We start from the raw sequence: 22,304 nt of genomic DNA, 5'->3' as shown, positions 1-22,304 counted from the left end.
AGGCTTGAGGGAGTTACAAATGTGTGTGATCTAATAAGCGGCAACGGGGTTAGCAGGCAAAGTCCACATTAGTCAGTGGCACTATGGAGGAAGACTGAGTGAAAACGGAGACTGATCAGTGGACTGGAGCAGGGGCATATTAAATGGACAATTAACTCAATTTTTTTCTTTCTTTATTTAGATAGAGCATGCAATTTTAAGCAGCTTTCTAATTTACTCCTAATATCAATTTTTCTTCGTTCTCTTGCTATCTTTACATGAAAAAAGAAGGCATCTAAGCTAAGGAGCCAGAAATGTTTGGTTTATTGGCTGGACAGCACTTGTTTATTGGTGGGTGAATTTATCCACCAATCAGCAAGAACAACCCATGTTGTTCACCAAAAATGGGCCAGCATCTAAACCTACTTGCATTTCAAAGATACATAGCGAATGAAGAAAATTTGATAATAGGAGTAAATTAGAAAGTTGCTTAAAATTGCATGCTCTATCTAAATAACAAAAGAAAACATTTGGGTTCAGTGTCCCTTTAAGGCAGTCAGACAGTGGAGTCACTTTGAGCTCAGCGCCTCAGGTAGGTCACGATCACTCAGACACTCACTGACTGACTGCACAAATAAAATTTATATAGCAGACAGGAGTGAGGAGTGATATCTGCAAGCCCATTGGCTTTTTATCAAAACAACTCTAGCGGCGCCAGATATGAGCATCCAATCTCTGACAGAGAATATTTAAGTCATGTGAGCAGCCTAAACCAACTTCTCCAAGTAAGAAAAATCGGGACGCGTGTGACATCTACGCTTTTACCTGTGAATCGGTTGCGAGGTGTTATTGTTATCGTAAGCGAAATAAAATAGAACACTCAAAATTCAGTTAAAGGTGTTCTTCCCCATCTCACTGATCTCCTGCTTTGGTCTAGTTACATTATTAAAGGGACATTAAAACCAACATTTTTCTTTCTTTCATGATTCAGACAGAGCATACAGTTTTAAACATTTTAATTTACTTCTATTATCAAATTGTCTTTGTTCTTTTTGGTACCTTTTTAAAAAAAATCAGGGATGTAAGCTCTGGAGCTTTCACGTGTAAGGAGCACTATATGGCAGTGGTTTCCTGCTTTATAGTGCTCTCTCTTAAAGAAAAAATAACATGGGAACAAAGCAAATTTGATAACAGAAGTCTGAATCACAAAATAAAATGTTTGGGTTTCACATCCCTTTAAGTCTTCTGTAATCAAACTTAGAACATCAACATATCACACTCATTGCAATTGAGAATACTTGGGTCTGTTCAGAACTTAAATCTCTTTGTAACAGTGTAAAACAAACTTCTTTAGCATTCTCCATGTTTTGTCAAATAAAGGAACAATTGAAATTGTCACTACTAATGTGGCCGAAAATCTTTTAACAAATGTAATTTTTTCTTTACTTTGAACATACTTTAAAACTTATTCCATAATTTATTAACTTTGTTCAATACTACTTTCCACATTCATATTACATGAAGATTTCCAGTGAAGAATAAAAGTATAAGACACTAGAAAAAAAGATTCAGTTAAAATTAAAATATACAACATATTTAAAACATTTTATTTAACAACAAAAAAGGGTACAAAAATAAATGGAAATGCATAAGCAGATTTTTTATTAAGAATACATTCTTGTTTATAAGAAAAAAAAATAATCATATTTTTAGTTACTAATTGGCAATTTTAAGGCATAAACAAAATCAGTATTGCTAGGGGGAAATTATTTTTATAAAAAGGTATAATGCAATTGTATGAGAGCTGAAATAACGTATGTTGTCATTTTAATTGTTGTTACTATTGAAGCCCTGAACTAATGAAGCTAAAATACTTAAATAAAAAAAAACACACTGCAACAACAAATACACACAAACATAACGGCTCAAAGCATTATACAGTCCATTTAAAGCAAATCTACTTTGAAGATTATAATATCTTTTTTTCTTTAAAATATATAAATTTGTGAACACTGCTCATAGAACAGACGTGTTTCTGACTCTTGCAGAAGTTAACAAAATAGAATCCCAGCAGCTTTACAATCCATCGGAGAATCGAATGTGTTTGCTTGCTTCCTGTGTTTTAGCCAGTCTTATTTTCTCTGCTTTGGCAACCAACTGCAAAAAAAAACAAGCACATTATAAAAATGTTATAGGACACAATAAAGAAACGAAGGTCACCAGCAGGAATTGAGTTGTTATTTAAAGAGATAGAAATGTAAAGAATAAAAAATAATAATTATGCATTATGCAAGTGAGCAGACTAGTAACAGATTACCTTGTGCGTGGTAATGATTTTCCATGAATTATGGTCTCCAGTGATTTTTTTTTTTAAAACATGACATTTTTCTCTATTGTTAAAACATTTTATTTTTCTTTTAAATTAAAAGGTCTAACCTTATCAGTACCACGTTTCTTTTCACGAGGTCGATTAAGTCTTGCCTGCCTGTCTACCAAAATCTTCTGCCAATACCGCTGTTCACCGTCTCCTACAGGGAAGCAAAAGTATAGGAAAATGAACATATAAAAATATAGAATCCCTAACTATTCTAATTAAAGGACATTACAGTCATGTCTATATATGTATAGTATATATGTATAGTATATATATATATATATATATATATATATATATATATATGTATATATATATATATATATATATATATATATCAGCATTTCAACATTACATTGCAAACAATGTACATACACAAATATTTTAAAAGCATTTAAAACTGCCAATTTGTTAGCAAAAATTGCACTGTCTTAAAGTGCATAAATAAATCCCAATTGCTATGGTCAGTTAGGAACAGATTTAACAATTTAACTGCTGAGTCATTTCCACCCATGTGCTGAGATGTTTTGGAGGTTTTATAGGCTGCTCACTTTTAAGCCCCACTGTAGGTCATTTGTCAGTGAGAAACCCACACATATATATTGGGGGGTTTTCAGCAGACACAACAGATTCACACTATACAATTATTTTATGTATATATCATGACACGTGAGAACTCGTATATATTTATTTAATGTATTAAAAATTTAATAAACAGGGTTGTAAAAAAAAAAAAAAAAAAGTGTGTTTTTTCTAAACTCTATAAAAAAAGGAGTAGTTGTTCACATATTAAAAAGTCCCTTTGGGTATATGTATATAGCTTTGATGTGCATGTAGGTGTTCCCAAGCACCTCTACTCAACTAAATGCACATTTATACACTCCAGGTAATCACCTGGCTATAAAAACTCTATCGGGGCTTTATTTCAATGAGGAGCTTCTAAGAGTTAAAACAAGGGGTAATGGGGGTTTATAGGCTTTTTTTGATGACCTGTTAGAAGAAGTCTAAAAACAGTGTGGGGATTTTTTATTTCTTTTTTACATGGTTTATACTCACTCCCAAGGCACCCACTATTTGAAAGAGCAGGCAATTTCCATTCCTTTCAAATTGCGGGTCTTGGGTTTCTAGGACTCAAGGGGGCTGAGATTTATGAGTTTAAAAAAACCCCATACAGCTCTCTTAAGTCCCAAGGATCTGCCTCTTTCTTTCCTGGATTCCGGGGCTTGACCATGAGTGGTGACGCATCCCTGGATTCCCCTGGTAATGCCAGTCCACTACAAGGCATTTGGGGTTAAGTGCAGGGGGATGTGATGAGCTCCAAAAGTGCCCCCCTCCAGATGATGACATATGATTCTCATACGCACTTAAAGGGATACTGAATCCATTTTATTCTTTTGTGATTCAGATAGAGCAGGCAATTTTAAGCAACTTTCTAATTTACTCCTATTATCATTTTTTTCTTTGTTCTCTTGGCATCTTTATTTGAAAAAGCAGGAATGTAAGCCTACAAGCCGGCCCATCTTTGGTTTAGCACCTGGGTATACTTGCTGATTGGTAGCTAAATGTAGCCATCAATCAGCAAGTGCTATCCAAGGTGCTGAACAAAAAATGGGCCGGCTCGTAGGCTTACATTTCTGCTTTTTCAAATAAAGTTACCAAGAGAATGAAGAAATATTGATAAATAGGAGTAAATTAGAAAGTTGCTTAAAACTGAATGCTCTATCTGAATCGTGAAATAAATAAATTTGGGTTCAGTATCCCTTGTGTGGATGAGGACCATGTGTTGTCATGCAGTAAAGGGGTTAAATTAGTTTCTGACCAAATAATCACTGTGAAGAATGTTGCATACTTCAAGATCCATAATTCTCAACTTGCATTTCAGACTCACTGGGAAGAGCAAAAACAAAAAAAAGTGGTAAACTGGGGGTCTCCTTTTCGTGAGAGCATACTGATGTAGACTCAGAGATGTACATTTGGATTGAGCACTATGCACAAACATTGTTGCAAACACTGCAGCCATAAAGTGCTCAAGACTCATGCATGCTCTTGAGCCTACCCAAGTATGTCTTCATGGAAAGGAGCAATATTTTAACAAAGGATATAAACATTTGATGACAGAAGTAAAACTGTAAAGCTTATTTTTGTTTCTTTAATTGTACGCTCCATCTGAAAGTCTAATTTTGAATTCCTTGTCCCTCTAAGCCAAATTCAGGCACCACTGGGTGGTATATTTAGCTCATACAATAATAAAAGTGTTGTGTTTCATCAGTGTAACTGTAGTTTTACATTTATATAGAGAGGTCACAAAAGTACCAAGTTGCAAAGAATTACTCTTATAATGTTAGCCCCTCAGGAAACGATCAATAGGAAACAATACAAAGCAACCTCAGGTTCAGACCACTCTGCCCTTCTTTACATGTTAATCTGAATGTCCAGCACTTAAATTCCTTATTAGGGGACTGAAGGTGAAGAATAAGTAATCACTTCACTCTCCAAACGTCACTGGATTTACTTCAGAAGTATACGTACATATTTAGTAAACAGAAGGGTGGGCACTGGCTTTTCCAGTGCTTGATATCCGTTATAATTGGTTAGTTGCATTCTAGTGATACTTTATAAAAAGACAAGATATACTAAAAAACATATACGCTTTCCAGATCATGTTAAAGTAACAGAGTTACACTCCTATTTGACATTGTGAGGGTGAAGATCACTGTGAGGCTTACTGAATGCAGTTTCTTGTCATAAGAAGAGTACATGAGAAGAAAAAAAAAAGGAAATATATGGTAGTATAAAATATATTTTCCTACGAAAAACAGAATTTATGTTTACCTGATAAATTACTTTCTCCAACGGTGTGTCCGGTCCACGGCGTCATCCTTACTTGTGGGATATTCTCTTCCCCAACAGGAAATGGCAAAGAGCCCAGCAAAGCTGGTCACATGATCCCTCCTAGGCTCCGCCTTCCCCAGTCATTCGACCGACGTAAAGGAGGAATATTTGCATAGGAGAAATCATATGATACCGTGGTGACTGTAGTTAGAGAAATTAAATCATCAGACCTGATTAAAAAACCAGGGCGGGCCGTGGACCGGACACACCGTTGGAGAAAGTAATTTATCAGGTAAACATAAATTCTGTTTTCTCCAACATAGGTGTGTCCGGTCCACGGCGTCATCCTTACTTGTGGGAACCAATACCAAAGCTTTAGGACACGGATGATGGGAGGGAGCAAATCAGGTCACCTAGATGGAAGGCACCACGGCTTGCAAAACCTTTCTCCCAAAAATAGCCTCAGAAGAAGCAAAAGTATCAAATTTGTAAAATTTGGTAAAAGTGTGCAGTGAAGACCAAGTCGCTGCCTTACATATCTGATCAACAGAAGCCTCGTTCTTGAAGGCCCATGTGGAAGCCACAGCCCTAGTGGAATGAGCTGTGATTCTTTCAGGAGGCTGCCGTCCGGCAGTCTCATAAGCCAATCTGATGATGCTTTTAAGCCAAAAAGAGAGAGAGGTAGAAGTTGCTTTTTGACCTCTCCTTTTACCAGAATAAACAACAAACAAGGAAGATGTTTGTCTGAAATCCTTTGTAGCCTCTAAATAGAATTTTAGAGCACGAACTACATCCAAATTGTGCAACAAACGTTCCTTCTTTGAAACTGGATTCGGACACAAAGAAGGCACAACTATCTCCTGGTTAATATTTTTATTAGAAACAACTTTCGGAAGAAAACCAGGTTTAGTACGCAAAACCACCTTATCTGCATGGAACACCAGATAAAGAGGAGAACACTGCAGAGCAGATAACTCTGAAACTCTTCTAGCAGAAGAAATTGCAACCAAAAATAAAACTTTCCAAGATAATAACTTAATATCTACGGAATGTAAGGGTTCAAACGGAACCCCTTGAAGAACTGAAAGAACTAAATTGAGACTCCAAGGAGGAGTCAAAGGCTTGTAAACAGGCTTGATTCTAACCAGAGCCTGAACAAAAGCCTGAACATCTGGCACAGCCGCCAGCTTCTTGTGAAGTAAAACAGATAAAGCAGAAATCTGTCCCTTCAAAGAACTTGCAGATAATCCTTTCTCCAAACCCTCTTGTAGAAAGGATAGAATCTTAGGAATTTTTACCCTGTTCCATGGGAATCCTTTCGATTCGCACCAACAGATATATTTCTTCCATACTTTATGGTAAATTTTCCTAGTTACAGGCTTTCTAGCCTGAATAACAGTATCAATGACAGAATCTGAGAACCCACGCCTTGATAAAATCAAGCGTTCAATCTCCAAGCAGTCAGTTGGAGTGATGCCAGATTCGGATGTTCGAACGGACCTTGAACAAGAAGGTCCCGTCTCAAAGGTAGCTTCCATGGTGGAGCCGATGACATATTCACCAGGTCTGCATACCAAGTTCTGCGTGGCCACGCAGGAGCTATCAAGATCACCGAAGCCCTCTCTTGATTGATCCTGGCTACCAGCCTGGGAATGAGAGGAAACGGTGGGAACACATAAGCTAGGTTGAAGGTCCAGGGCGCTACTAGTGCATCTACTAGAGTCGCCTTGGGATCCCTGGATCTGGACCCGTAGCAAGGAACCTTGAAGTTCTGACGAGACGCCATCAGATCCATGTCTGGAATGCCCCATAATTGAGTTATTTGGGCAAAGATTTCCGGATGGAGTTCCCACTCCCCCGGATGAAATGTCTGACGACTCAGAAAATCCGCTTCCCAATTTTCCACTCCTGGGATGTGGATTGCAGACAAGTGGCAGGAGTGAAGCTCCGCCCATTGAATTACTTTGGTCACTTCTTCCATCGCCAGGGAACTCCTTGTTCCCCCCTGATGGTTGATATATGCAACAGTCGTCATGTTGTCTGATTGAAACCTTATGAATTTGGCCTTTGCTAGTTGAGGCCAAGCCTTGAGAGCATTGAATATCGCTCTCAGTTCCAGAATGTTTATCGGGAGAAGAGATTCTTCCCGAGACCATAGACCCTGAGCCTTCAGGTGTTTCCAGACCGCGCCCCAGCCCACCAGGCTGGCGTCGGTCGTTACAATGACCCACTCTGGTCTTCTGAAGCTCATCTGTCTGAGCATGCACAGTTGTAATGGTCTTAGATGAATTCGCGCAAAAGGAACTATGTCCATTGCCGCAACCAACAAACCTATTACTTCCATGCACTGCGCTATGGAAGGAAGAAGAACAGAATGAAGTACTTGACAAGAGCTTAGAAGTTTTGATTTTCTGGCTTCTGTCAGAAAAATCTTCATTTCCAAGGAGTCTATTATTGTTCCCAAGAAGGGAACTCTTGTTGACGGGAATAGAGAACTTTTTTCTACGTTCACTTTCCACCCGTGAGATCTGAGAAAGGCTAGGACAATGTCCGTATGAGCCTTTGCTTGTGGTAGAGACGACGCTTGAATCAGTATGTCGTCCAAGTAGGGTACTACTGCAATGCCCCTTGGCCTTAGCACCGCTAGAAGGGACCCTAGTACCTTTGTGAAAATTCTTGGAGCAGTGGCTAGTCCGAATGGAAGTGCCACAAACTGGTAATGCTTGTCCAGAAAGGCGAATCTTAGGAACCGATGATGTCCCTTGTGGATAGGAATATGTAGATACGCATCCTTTAAATCCACCGTGGTCATGAATTGACCTTCCTGGATGGTAGGAAGAATTGTCCGAATGGTTTCCATCTTGAACGATGGGACCTTGAGAAATTTGTTTAGGATCTTGAGATCCAAAATTGGCCTGAATGTTCCCTCTTTTTTGGGAACTATGAACAGATTGGAGTAAAACCCCATCCCTTGTTCTCCTAATGGAACAGGATGAATCACTCCCATTTTTAACAGGTCTTCTACACAATGTAAGAATGCCTGTCTTTTTATTTGGTCTGAAGACAATTGAGACCTGTGGAACCTTCCCCTTGGGGGTAGTTCCTTGAATTCCAGGAGATAACCTTGAGAAACTATTTCTAGCGCCCAAGGATCCTGAACATCTCTTGCCCAAGCCTGAGCGAAGAGAGAGAGTCTGCCCCCCACCAGATCCGGTCCCGGATCGGGGGCCAGCATCTCATGCTGTCTTGGTAGCGGTAGCGGGCTTCTTGGCCTGCTTACCTTTGTTCCAGCCTTGCATCGGTCTCCAGGCTGGCTTGGTTTGAGAAGAATTACCCTCTTGCTTAGAGGATGTAGAATTCGAGGCTGGTCCGTTTCTGCGAAAGGGACGAAAATTTGTTTTATTTTTAGCCTTAAAAGACCTATCCTGAGGAAGGGCGTGGCCCTTTCCCCCAGTGATGTCTGAAATAATCTCTTTCAAGTCAGGGCCAAACAGCGTTTTCCCCTTGAAAGGGATGTTAAGCAATCTGTTCTTGGAGGACACATCCGCTGACCAAGACTTCAGCCAAAGCGCTCTGCGCGCCACAATAGCAAAACCTGAATTTTTCGCCGCTAATCTAGCTAATTGCAAAGTGGCGTCTAAGGTAAAAGAGTTAGCCAACTTAAGTGCTTGAACTCTGTCCATAACCTCCTCATAAGAGGATGCTTGATTGAGCGACTTTTCTAGTTCCTCGAACCAGAAACACGCTGCTGTAGTGACAGGAACAATGCATGAAATTGGTTGTAGAAGGTAACCTTGCTGAACAAACATCTTTTTAAGAAAACCCTCTAATTCTTTATCCATAGGATCTTTGAAAGCACAACTATCTTCTATAGGGATAGTGGTGCGTTTGTTTAGAGTAGAAACCGCCCCCTCGACCTTGGGGACTGTCTGCCATAAGTCCTTCCTGGGGTCGACCATAGGAAATAATTTCTTAAATATAGGGGGAGGGACAAAAGGTATGCCGGGCATTTCCCATTCTTTATTTACAATGTCCGCCACCCGCTTGGGTATAGGAAAAGCTTCGGGGGGCACCGGGACCTCTAGGAACCTGTCCATCTTACATAATTTCTCTGGAATGACCAAATTGTCACAATCATCCAGAGTAGATAACACCTCCTTAAGCAGAGCGCGGAGATGTTCCAATTTAAATTTAAATGTAATAACGTCAGGTTCAGCTTGTTGAGAAATTTTTCCTGAATCTGAAATTTCTCCCTCAGACAAAACCTCCCTAGCCCCTTCAGACTGGTGTAAGGGCATGTCAGAACCATTATCATCAGCGTCCTCATGCTCTTCAGTATCTAAAACAGAGCAGTCGCGCTTTCGCTGATAAGTGGGCATTTTGGCTAAAATGTTTTTAATAGAATTATCCATTACAGCCGTTAATTGTTGCATAGTAAGGAGGATTGGCGCACTAGATTCACTAGGGACCTCCTGAGTGGGCAAGACTGGTGTAGACATAGAAGGAGATGATGCAGTACCATGCTTACTCCCCTCACTTAAGGAATCATTTTGGGCAACATTATTATCAGTGGCATCATTGTCCCTACTTTGTTTGTCACATTCATCACATATATTTAAATGGAGAGGAACCTTGGCTTCCGAACATACAGAACATCGTCTATCTGATAGTTCAGACATGTTAATAGGCATAAACTTGATAACAAAGCACAAAAAACGTTTTAAAATAAAACCGTTACTGTCTCTTTAAATTTTAAACTGAACACACTTTTTTACTGAATATACGCAAAAGTATGAAGGAAATGTTCAAAATTCACCAAAATTTCACCACAGTGTCATAAAGCCTTAAAAGTATTGCACACCAAATTTGAAAGCTTTAACTCTTAAAATAACGGAACCGGAGCCGTTTTTACATTTAACCCCTATACAGTCCCTGGTATCTGCTTTGCTGAGACCCAACCAAGCCCAGAGGGGAATACGATACCAAATGACGCCTTCAATAAGCTTTTTCAGTGGATCTGAGCTCCTCACACATGCATCTGCATGCCTTGCTTCTCAAAAACAACTGCGCATTAGTGGCGCGAAAATGAGGCTCTGCCTATGACTAGAAAAGGCCCCCAGTGAAAAAGGTGTCCAATACAGTGCCTGCCGTTTTTTTAATAAAATTCCCAAGATTAAAATAACTCTCCAAAGTTATAAACCATTAAATATGCTTATAAAGTAATCGTTTTGGCCCAGAAAAATGTCTACCAGTCTTTAAAGCCCTTGTGAAGCCCTTTTATTCTTATATTGAAAATTAAGAAAATGGCTTACCGGATCCCATAGGGAAAATGACAGCTTCCAGCATTACCAAGTCTTGTTAGAAATGTGTCATACCTCAAGCAGCCAAAGTCTGCTCACTGTTTCCCCCAACTGAAGTTAATTCCTCTCAACAGTCCTGTGTGGAAACAGCCATCGATTTTAGTAACGGTTGCTAAAATCATTTTCCTCTTACAAACAGAAATCTTCATCTCTTTTCTGTTTCAGAGTAAATAGTACATACCAGCACTATTTTAAAATAACAAACTCTTGATAGAAGAATAAAAACTACATTTAAACACCAAAAAACTCTGAGCCATCTCCGTGGAGATGTTGCCTGTGCAACGGCAAAGAGAATGACTGGGGAAGGCGGAGCCTAGGAGGGATCATGTGACCAGCTTTGCTGGGCTCTTTGCCATTTCCTGTTGGGGAAGAGAATATCCCACAAGTAAGGATGACGCCGTGGACCGGACACACCTATGTTGGAGAAAGAAGATTATGCAGTGAGTGTTGAAGATTTTTGTTTGTTGTAATTATGAGACTGAACAGCGATAAAAAGAATCACAGTAGATTCTGAAACTTGGCTGATTGGATTTACCTGAGAGAATCTTCAGCTTCCAGTTGTGCTTGGTCTGGAGTTCACTACGTGCTTTCAGTGCACCCTGGGCATCCTCAGGAGTTTTATAACGAGCGTGGCACTCTGTATCCCCTTCTAGCATGTCCACATAGGCAACATCAGATATCCCTGACAGAACATCCTGTTATAAAAACATAATTTATGGTTACATGATAACATTTCTCTTTCATGGTGGTGAGAGTCCACAAGCCATGACATTTGGGATAAAGCTCCCTCCACCATGAGGCAGGCAAAAATTACCAAAACATTAAGAGCTTTAATCCCTCCCACTTCCTGATTCCCCTCAGTCTGCCATATAGCCAAGAAGGAAGAGGAAACAGAATAGTAGGAAGAACTTTTGTCCCTTAAGCTTGCCAGAAAAATGAACAAACAAAGAAGACTAAAATCCTTAGTGGCTTGAAGATAAAACTATAATGCCTGTACCACATCCAAATTAAGCAAGAGACGTTCTTTGAGATTCTTGGGAGAAGGTGACGACAATCTCTTGATTAAATGTTCACCAAAGACAACCTTGAGTAAAAAATTACAAGTCCTGAGAACGGCCTTCTCCTGATAGAACACAAGGTAAGAGGACTCACAAGATAAAGCAGAGAGTTCAGAAACCGAGATGGCTAAAAGAAACAAAATCTTCCAAGATAAAAGCTGAATATCCACATAATGCTAAGACTCAAAAGGATGAACTTGTAGAGATCTAAAGACTAGGTTAATCTTCACCACAGCCTGAATGAAAATCTGAATGTCTGGAAACTTTGCCAATTTCCTATAGTACAAAACTAAAAGGTCAGATTTCAGCCCTTTCTAAGAACTGGCTGACAAACAGTTATCCAAACCATCTTGCAAGAACTGAAGAATAATAGGGTAACGAACAGAATCCCATTGATAATTGCGAGACTCATTCAAAGACAGGAATACCATTCCTCGTCTGAATAAGATTGTTCAGAACAGACTCAGAAAAATCACGTTTAAGAAGGACTAAATGATCAACCTCCATGCCGTCAAATTGAGAGATTTTAAATCTGGATGAAAGGAAGCGGAAGCTTCCACGGAAGATATTTGAATGAGATCTGCATAACAAGTACTGCATGGCCAGAGTGAGAGCAATTAGGATTACTGAAGCCTCCTCCTGCTTGATTCGAGTTATAAAACTCAGGAAAGTATCACCAGCGGCTGAAAATCATACATCAGCCGATAAGACCATTGGACCACCAAGGCATCTATGAGATTTGCTTGAGGATCACTTGACCTGGAACAATATCTCAGGAGCTTATGATTCAGACGAGATGCCATTATGTCTATTTCCGGCCTCTCCCAGCAAGCCACAACTTGTTCGAAGACCTCTTGGTTCAACGACAACTCCCCTGAGTGGAAAGTCTGACTACTGAGGAAGTCCACTTCCTAATTGTTGACTCCAGGAATGTGAATGGCTGAGATCACACAGTGATTGTGCTCCGCCCAAAGGAAAATGTGAGATACTTTCTTCAATTGCCAGGTAACTCTTGGTTGCCCCTTGACGATTTATGTAAGCCATGGTAATGTCTAACAAATATGTTTCCTTTTTGATCAGTGCTAACTTTGAAGATCCCTAAAAATCTCACAAAGTTCCAACACATTGATTGGTAATCTTGCCTCCTGAGTGTGACTAAATTCCCTGCACCTTCTGGGGCATCTGTTGTAACTATCACCCAAGATTAGGGGATGTGCAATTTGAAAAAAAAAAAAAATTATTTCTTGCGTCCACCCCGCAAAAGCCCACCCCTCCATCTGCCTGTGCGGCTATGTTCTACTTCTGACAGTTTTTAAATCAGAGCGCTGCCGCCGGGTACCATGGCAACGCTCAAACATTTCCTGCTGAGTGGGTAAGAAGGAACTGCCTGAGTCAAGTATTGTACAGTATCAGTACAAGAAGGAAATCTCTGTCATCTACAATGGTTGCAGGTTTATTTGTGAGTGGTCTCATATTTAGGCAGAACTTTTTCAAACTGAAATATATAAATCAGTTTTGAACAGGTAAGAAATAATTGCATTAGTTTTCTATTTATATTCTAAGCAGTGAGCACTGAATTAAAAATGCTATAGTTGCATGAGTGTATCAGGGTAGTTTAAAATAGGGACTGATTTAATGAGTTTGTATTCAGACATCCTGCCATAATTTAGTTGCAATAAACTGAATTCCTATCATGTATAGACCTTTAAAAGCATATTTGAACAGCTGTTTTTTAGTCACTTTTATTATATTTGTTAAATACGGTAAAAGGAAATAACCATTTGATCCAAAAATTGGAAGAATATGCATATTGTCCGGAAAGAACCCCATCAAATGGACTTTAAAGGAAAATCAACCATTCCTATAAGAAAACACTATATAAAAGGGATTTTTTAGGTTAAAAATTAAAGCTGATTATTTTGAAACTAACAGGAAGCACATGTTTGTGCACAACTAGTCTGTGCGAAAGTAATGCTGGCTGGTAAAACTGCCACAGCTCCATTGGTAGCCCCACAAGCATAAAGTTAAAAAGAAAAAAATATATTTTTTTTTGAACAGGAAAATTCTTAAATTTTTTTTTTAACAAAGTTCTATTTTAGATGTGACAGAGGTAATAAAAATGGTAAATCCATTTTTATTACCTCTGTCACATCTAAAATAGAACTTTTATCAGACTGCAAAACAAACGCCTAGATTATGAGTTTTGCGTTAGCCTTAAAAAGAAGCGTTGAGAGGTCCCAACGCTGCTTTTTACCCAACGCTGGTATTACGAGTCTGACAAATAGAGGCTCACCGCTCACTTTTCTTCCGCGACTCGAGGCTACCGCAAATCCCCTTACGTCAATTGCGTATCCTATCTTTTTAATGAGATTTGCCTAAAGCTGGTATTACGGGTCTTGGAGAAAGTGAGCGGTAGAGCCTCTACCGCCAAGACTCCAACCGCATTTAAAAGTCAGTAGTTAAGAGTTTTATGGGCTAACGCCGGAACATAAAGCTCTTAACTACAGTGCTACAAAGTACACTAACACACATAAACTACCTATGAACCACTAAACCAAGCCCCCCCCCACATCGCAAACTTTATAATAAAAATATTTAACCCCTAATCTGCTGACCGGACACCGCCGCCACCTACATTATCCCTATGAACCCCTAATCTGCTGTCTCTAACATCGCAGACACCTATATTAAATTTATTAACCCCTAAATTTATTAACCCCCTAATCTGCCCCCCCCCCAACGTCGCCGCCACCTACCTACACTTATTAACCCCTAATCTGCCGACCGGACATCGCCGCCACTATAATAAATGTATTAACCCCTAAACCGCCGCACTCCCGCCTCGCAAAAACTATAATAAATTTTATTAACCCCTAATCTGCCCTCCCTAACATCGCCGCAACCTACCTACAATTATTAACCCCTAATCTCCCGCACCCAACGTTGCCGCTACTATAATAAAGTTATTAACCCCTAAACCTAAGTCTAACCCTAACCCCCCCAAGTTAAATATAATTTAAATTAAACTAAATAAATTTACTATAATTAAATAAATTATTCCTATTTAAAACTAAATACTTACCTATAAAATAAACCATAAGATAGCTACAATATAACTAATAGTTACATTGTAGCTATTTTATGATTTATTTTTATTTTACAGGCAACTTTGTATTTATTTTAACTAGGTACAATAGCTATTAAATAGTTAATAACTATTTAATAGCTACCTAGTTAAAATACTTACAAAATTAAATGTAAAATATATCCTAACCTAAGTTACAAATACACCTAACACTACACTATCAATAAATTAATTAAATAAATTAAATACAATTATCCTATATAATAAAAGACAAGAGTTTGTCTGAAGCCGTCATGCGCAGTTCAGACAAACTCTTGCCGCGAGGACCCGGCATCAGCTCAGCTGTAAGAGGCGCGTGAGGACTCGGCAGCAGCTCAGCTGTAAGAGGCGCGCGAGGACCCGGCAGCAGCTCAGCTGTGAGAGAGAGAGAGAGAGAGAGAGAGAGAGAGAGAGAGACAGAGAGAGACAGAGAGAGACAGAGAGAGAGACAGAGAGAGACAGAGAGAGACAGAGAGAGACAGAGAGAGAGAGAGAGGTGAGAGGGAGAGAGAGAGGGGGTATAGAGAGATGGGGGGGAGAGAGAGATATGAGAGGGGGGATAGAGAGAGGGGCGATAGAGAGATGGGGGAGAGAGAGAGAGAGAGAGGTGAGAGGGAGAGAGAGAGAGAGAGGTGAGAGAGAGAGAGAGAGAGAGAGGTGAGAGAGAAGGAGAGGGAGAGAGAGATATGAGAGGGGAGCGAGAGAGGGGGGATAGAGAGATGGGGGAGAGAGAGAGGGGCGATAGAGAGATGGGGGAGAGAGAGAGGGGCGATAGAGAGATGGGGGAGAGAGAGAGAGAGAGAGGTGAGAGGGAGAGAGAGAGAGAGAGAGGTGAGAGGGAGAGAGAGGTGAGAGGGGAGCGAGAGAGGGGGGATAGAGAGATGGGGGAGAGAAAGAAAGGGAGAGAGAGAGGGGGGGAGAGAGAGAGAGAGAGAGAGAGAGAGAGAGAGAGAGAGAGAGAGAGAGAGAGAGAGAGAGAGAGATGGAGAGAGAGAGAGAGAGAGAGAGAGAGAGAGAGAGAGAGAGAGAGAGAGAGAGATGAAAGAGAGAGAGATGAAAGAGAGATGAAAATAACATAACACGGCCCGTGTCAACGGGCTTTAGGACTAGTCTAAAATAAAATACAATTAAATAAACTAAACTATATTACCAAAAAAACACACCAAATTACAAAAAATAAAAAAATATTACAAGAAGTTTAATCTAATTACACCTAATCTAAGCCCCATAATAAAATAAAAAAGCCCCCCAAAATAATAAAATTCCCTACCCTATACTAAATTACAAAAGTAATCAGCTCTATTACCAGCCCTTAAAAGGGCTTTTTGCGGGGCATTGCCCCAAAGTAATCAGCCCTTTTACCTGTAAAATAAAAGAAATACAATACCCCCCCCCCAACATTACAACCCACCACCCACACACCCCTACTCTAAAACCCACCCGATCCCCCCTTAAAAAAACCTAACACTACCCCATTGAAGATCACCCTACCTTGAGCCGTCTTCACCCAGCCGGGCACCGATGGGCCAGAATAGGACATCCGGAGCGGCAGAAGTCTTCATCCGATCGGGGCAGAAGAGGTCCTCCATCCAGCAGAAGTCTTCATCCAAGCGGCATCTTGTATCTTCATCCTTCCGGCGATGAGCGGCTCCATCTTGAAGACCTTCGGTGCGGAGCCTCCTTCCAGCACGACGGACTAACGACGGTTCCTTTAAATGACGTCATCCAAGATGGCGTCCCTCGAATTCCGATTGGCTGATAGGATTCTATCAGCCAATCGGAATTAAGGTAGGAAAAATCCGATTGGCTGATTGGATCAGCCAATAGAATGGACCTCGAATTCTATTGGCTGATCCAATCAGATTGAACTTCAATCCGATTGGCTGATTACATCAGCCAATCGGATTTTTCCTACCTTAATTCCGATTGGCTGATAGGACTCTATCAGCCAATCGGAATTCGAGGGACGCCATCTTGGATGACGTCATTTAAAGGAACCGTCATTCGTGCTGGATGAAGACTTCTGCCGTTCCGGATCTCCTATTCTGGCCCATCGGTGCCCGGTTGAGTGAAGACGGCTCAAGGTAGGGTGATCTTCAATGGGGTAGTGTTAGGTTTTTTTTAAGGGGGGATCGGATGGGTTTTAGAGTAGGGGTGTGTGGGTGGTGGGTTGTAATGTTGGGGGGGGTATTGTATTTCTTTTATTTTACAGGTAAAAGAGCAGATTACTTTGGGGCAATGCTCTGCAAAAAGCCCTTTTAAGGGCTGGTAATAGAGCTGATTACTTTTGTAATTTAGTATAGGGTAGGGAATTTTATTATTTTGGGGGGCTTTTTTATTTTATTAGGGGGCTTAGATTAGGTGTAATTAGATTAAAATTCTTGTAATATTTTTTTATTTTTTGTAATTTAGTGTTTGTTTTTTTTGGTAATATAGTTTAGTTTATTTAATTGTATTTTATTTTAGATAATTGTATTTAATTTATTTAATTAATTTATTGATAGTGTAGTGTTAGGTGTATTTGTAACTTAGGTTAGTATTTATTTTACAGGTAATTTTGTAATTATTTTAACTAGGTAGCTATTAAATAGTTAATAACTATTTAATAGCTATTGTACCTAGTTAAAATAAATACAAAGTTGCCTGTAAAATAAAAATAAATCATAAAATAGCTACAATGTAACTATTAGTTATATTGTAGCTATCTTATGGTTTATTTTATAGGTAAGTATTTCGTTTTAAATAGGAATAATTTATTTAATTATAGTAAATTTATTTCGTTTAATTTAAATTATATTTAACTTAGGGGGGGTTAGGGTTAGACTTAGGTTTAGGGGTTAATAACTTTATTATAGTAGCGGCGACGTTGGGTGATTAGGGGTTATTTAATAATTGTAGGCAGGTTGCGGCGATGTTAGGGAAGGCAGATTAGGGGGTTAATAAAATTTATTTTAGTGTTTGCGAGGCGGGAGTGCGGCGGTTTAGGGGTTAATACATTTATTATAGTGGCGGCGATGTCCGGTCGGCAGATTAGGGGTTAATAAGTGTAGGTAGGTGGCGGCGACGTGGGGGGGCAGATTAGGGGTTAATAAATTTAATATAGGTGTCGGCGATGTTGGGGGCAGAAGAATAGGGGTTCATAGGGATAATGTAGGTGGCGGCGGTGTCCGGAGAGGCAGATTAGGGGTTAATAGTAAAATGCAGGTGTTAGCGATAGCGGGGGCGGCATATTAGGGGTTAATAAGTGTAAGATTAGGGGTGTTTAGACTTGGGGTTCATGTTAGGGTGTTAGGTGTAGACTTAGAAAGTATTTACCCATAGGAAACAATGGGGCTGCGTTAGGAGCTGAACGCTGCTTTTTTGCAGGTGTTAGGTTTTTTTTCACCCAGCTCAGCCCCATTGTATCCTATGGGGAAATCGTGCACGAGCACGTTTTTCCAGCTTACCGCTACCATAAGCAACGCTGGTATTGAGGGTTGAAGTGGAGCTAAATTTGCTCAATGATCACTTTTCTGAGGCTAACGCAGCCATTCAAAAAACTCGTAATACCAGCGTTGGTTTAAGGGAGCGCTGGAAAATAAAGGCTTGTTAGCACCGCAGGTCTTTAACGACAAAACTCGTAATCTAGGCGAAAGTTTCCCAAATAATAATGATGAGTGTAGATAGATGATCAATCATCATAGTATGAGCAATTAAGTGAGTAGTACTAGTGTCCAATAACTTTAAAGTTTTTTTTTTGCATTATTATTAACTTCCGTGACGCATAACATATTTGATTTCATTGCATTCCCTGATAATTGAGTTGAGTGATCATCAATCATCATAGAGTGTATTGGCCACTGAGAAACATGTATATTAAGATTCTGTAGTGTTAAATACATTTTTAACTGAAAAAATTATATGTTTTAGTCATTTTTAATAAAATTGCATATTGGGTTCAAATTTATTTTTTTTCAAGATCACACAGCCCTAACCAAGATGGACGAAGAAAAGGAGCTCCTAGAACTATTGATCTGTGAGATATCCACAAAGTAAGAGATTGTCTGGTCTTGAGATACACACAAGTCTGAATATTCTCCATCCCAGTGCCAGAGCAAGGACAGTTGAAGGGGGTGCAAATGGAATTTTGCGAAAGGAATCACATCTGAAGCTGCCACCAACACTCCATGCACTGTACAATAGCCAGGGAGACAGCAACCTGAAGAGCTGTACAAGCCTTTTGTAAATTTTTCGGTGACTCTCCGTAAGAGACAGGTGCATAGACACTGAGTCTATAACCACCAACAGAAGGAACCTCCCTCAAGGCGGCCTGACTTGAAACCTGGAGACCACAGTTATATAAAAAGGTGGGAAAAAAACTTTATTGCATGATTAAGGACCATGTAACGTCGCCATTTTTTATAAAGTTTTTCATCTTTTTTATATTACTGTGGTGCTGTCAGATACTTTTGTGGTACTGATTTTTGGAGGTGCCAGATACTCCATTGTGACGTGCACACTTTAAGAAATATACAAGGGTGTTGAACTCTGCCACTGCTTGTTGTTTCTAAGATAAGCCTCCATTTTCTTATCCATGGGATACTTGAAAGAAGTACTATCCTCTAATGGAATCATGGTTCTCTTACTCAGAGTAGAGATGGCACCGTCCACTTTGGAAATGGATTTCCGCACCTCAGAAAAGGACATTGTTCATTCTCCTAAATTTAGAAAAATGTTTCCTATTACAAACGGGATACCCAGCTTATCCCATTCCTTAGAGATAACCTGAGCTATTGCCTCAGGAACTAGAAACACTTCAGGAGGTTTGGTTATAGGTTTAAACAAAAGATCTTTTTGTTTCGATGGCTGAGTCTCAGCAACAGGATTATCTTGTACCCCTAAAATCACTAAGACCTAACGTAGCAGAGACAGTTAATGTCCCAATTTAAAAAGAAAAGAAGATTCTCGCTCCTGTTCAGATTCCTGATCACTCCTTTCACACCATAAGCAGCAAACACAGAAAACGCTAAGCTACAGCGCAAGTAAACGTGCACAAACACATAAAACCCTCAGAAAAAATAATAATAGAACATAAGGGGACGAAAATATGTTGAACAATGCTGTATTCCAGTATCAAGGTATCTTGGTTGTCAAAATGTCACAAAAAGTGTCACACCACTTACGTTACCCTGGTCTGTGAGTACCTGTATGGTACAACTCTACCAGATATGTATGGGCTGAGAGTGCTATTCCAAAATAAAGGTCATACTTACCCAGCACTCCAGTGTCCAGTATAAAGCCCCATCCCAGTTAGAAATTTTGATGCTGACGAGGTAGTACCCCGACAGAACCAGCAATAGGTGACTAAGGACCAGCCCAAATGACCACTGTGGCTGGTGAACAACTTCCGCAAGAGAATTACATTCACCCTGGTACTCCTATTCACCCTTCTGCCCTATTGTCAATCCTGTGAGGGGAAGTACAGGTCTCACATCAGTTGACCACCCCTTTCAGATAAATAATCCAGCAATGCACCGTTCGCCTGTTCTCCTGTGAAGGCAAAAATAAAGAGGGGAATCAGGAAGTGGAAGGGATTAAAGCTCTCAATGTGTTGGTCATTTTTGCCTGCCTTCTGATAGAGTGAGCTTTATCCCAAATGTCATGGCTCGTGGACCACCTTTATGAAACAAAACAAATTAAAAACATATGTAATATTCATTTTGCCTACATACTATACAGTGTAAGTATAACATTTGCAAGGAAAAATACACACACACTATAGACACAAACACACACACACACACATTATATACACGTAAGTGTGGCATTCAAGCTCATATTATTTGTCCAACAGCCAAAGCAAAAACATTCCATACGAGTGTAATGTGGTCTACTGTCTCTCGGTCTGTATATGGGCTCCAAGCATGCGCTACAATTAGATGATGTCACAGGATGTGTGAAACATGTGCAGGACTCATTGCAAGCAGTAGTTTTTCTGCTTGTTAGTAGAGCATACTGTCCCTGTTTTATAGGAGTCATTTTGAAGCATTAAATAAAACAAAATAAAAAAATAAAAAACACTTAGAGTTGATAAAAGAAGATTTCTAGCGATCAAAAACCCTTAAGTGGTAGGTAACATGTTACTATTTTAACTCATGTAACGGAGATTCACATCTCGGTTAATGTTCATCTGTGAGGAAGTTTAGAACACAAACAGTAATGCATTATGTGTATACCTTAACATGCTTGCGACCTTGAAGAGGATCTGAACTTGTGATCTTTACAATTACACCACTCACAAACTGGGGGCCGAGTGCCTCGGTTTTCTCATTCTCTCCTGTCAAAAAAAAAAAAAAGATTTAAAAAGGCAAAAAAATGTGTTGAAAGAGCAAACACAAAATAATTAAATATAAAAAGATAACCTGCCTGTTCGTGTAAATGCGAGTGACCTTAAATGTTTATATTTCAATGTAATTTTTGTTAATATATAAAAATATAGATAAATTAAAATGTTCACACGTTTCAATAAATTTTTACATAAATAAATGAGGAGAATATACAAATGGCATTACATTTTCAAATGTACTGTAATCTTTGGGCTAACAAACCAAGATATGGAAACGTTTTACACCAGGCCTTTACAAATCCCATCACACAGGAAACCATAGCTTACAGAATTTTATTTTCCCAATGTTTTGGATCAGTGAGGGCCAACTTCCAGATGGGGGCCACAAATCAACATTAGATTTCCTAAAAATCTAGTATAGTGTCACACTAGAGTACCCTCTACCTTCTATTCTCCCCTTCAGAGGGTCATTTGTGTTTGCCCACTAACCAGAAGGCCCTTAAAGGGATAGTTTAGTCAAATTTAAACTTATATGATTCAGATAGAGCAGGCAATTTTAAGCAACTTTCTAATTGCCTCCTATTGTCAATTTTTATTTGTTCTCTTGGTATCTTTATTTAAAAATGCTGGAATTTAAGCATAGGATGCGTCCCATTTTTGCTCAGGCACCTCGGTAGCGCTTGCTGATTGGTGTCTAAATGTAGCGATCCAATAAGCAAGCGCTACCCAGGTGCTGAACCAAAAATGGTCCGGCTCCTAAGCTTTACATTCCAGGTTTTTTTAAATAAAGATAGCGCTGCGGAATCTGTTGGCGCTATACAAATAACTGATAATAATAATAATAATAATAATAATAAAAGAGAACGAAGAAAAATTGATAATAGGAGTAAATTAGAAAGTTGCATGCTCTATCTGAATCGTTAAAGTTTAATTTTTACTAGACTATCCCTTTAAAGCACATATATTTAGTTGAGCGTGTCCCTGGGGCAGCAAAAACTAGTGCAGAGGGCCGCATGTGGTCCATGGGCCGCCAGTTGGCTATCCCTGTTTTGAATTATTCTATATATCTATTAACAAAAACAGTTGTCTAGTGCCAAATAGCAAATAGTGAAGCTTGCTGCTCAATATTCTATCTAGACGACTCCTACATTTGTCAATGTCTGATGAATGATAAATTATAAACAGGAAGATATCCCTATAAAATGGTGCCTATGTTAGGAATTTTAAAGGGACAGTTAACTGCTTGGAAAAA

At 39.5% G+C, this 22,304-nt stretch overlaps 1 protein-coding gene across 3 annotated transcripts in view; it reads right to left on the bottom strand.

The window, feature by feature from the left end:
• Positions 1-1,565: 1,565 nt before the first annotated feature.
• The window catches only part of LARP7 (La ribonucleoprotein 7, transcriptional regulator), a 128,819-nt gene continuing 108,080 nt past the window's right edge, over positions 1,566-22,304 (bottom strand). For all 3 annotated transcript variants that reach the window (XM_053703560.1, XM_053703559.1, XM_053703561.1), the window contains 4 exons: positions 20,943-21,043; positions 11,081-11,240; positions 2,416-2,507; positions 1,566-2,136 (listed from right to left, as the gene is read on the bottom strand). In XM_053703560.1, the coding sequence (XP_053559535.1) occupies positions 2,056-2,136; positions 2,416-2,507; positions 11,081-11,240; positions 20,943-21,043 (434 nt within the window). In that variant the 3' untranslated portion in view covers positions 1,566-2,055. The remainder of the gene's footprint in view (positions 2,137-2,415; positions 2,508-11,080; positions 11,241-20,942; positions 21,044-22,304) is intronic.

Source organism: Bombina bombina, chromosome 2 (genome assembly GCF_027579735.1).
Source record: "Bombina bombina isolate aBomBom1 chromosome 2, aBomBom1.pri, whole genome shotgun sequence".
Taxonomy (NCBI): Eukaryota; Metazoa; Chordata; class Amphibia; order Anura; family Bombinatoridae; genus Bombina; species Bombina bombina.
Note: the sequence above shows the minus strand (reverse complement) of the source record. Positions and strands in the feature narration are given on the sequence as shown.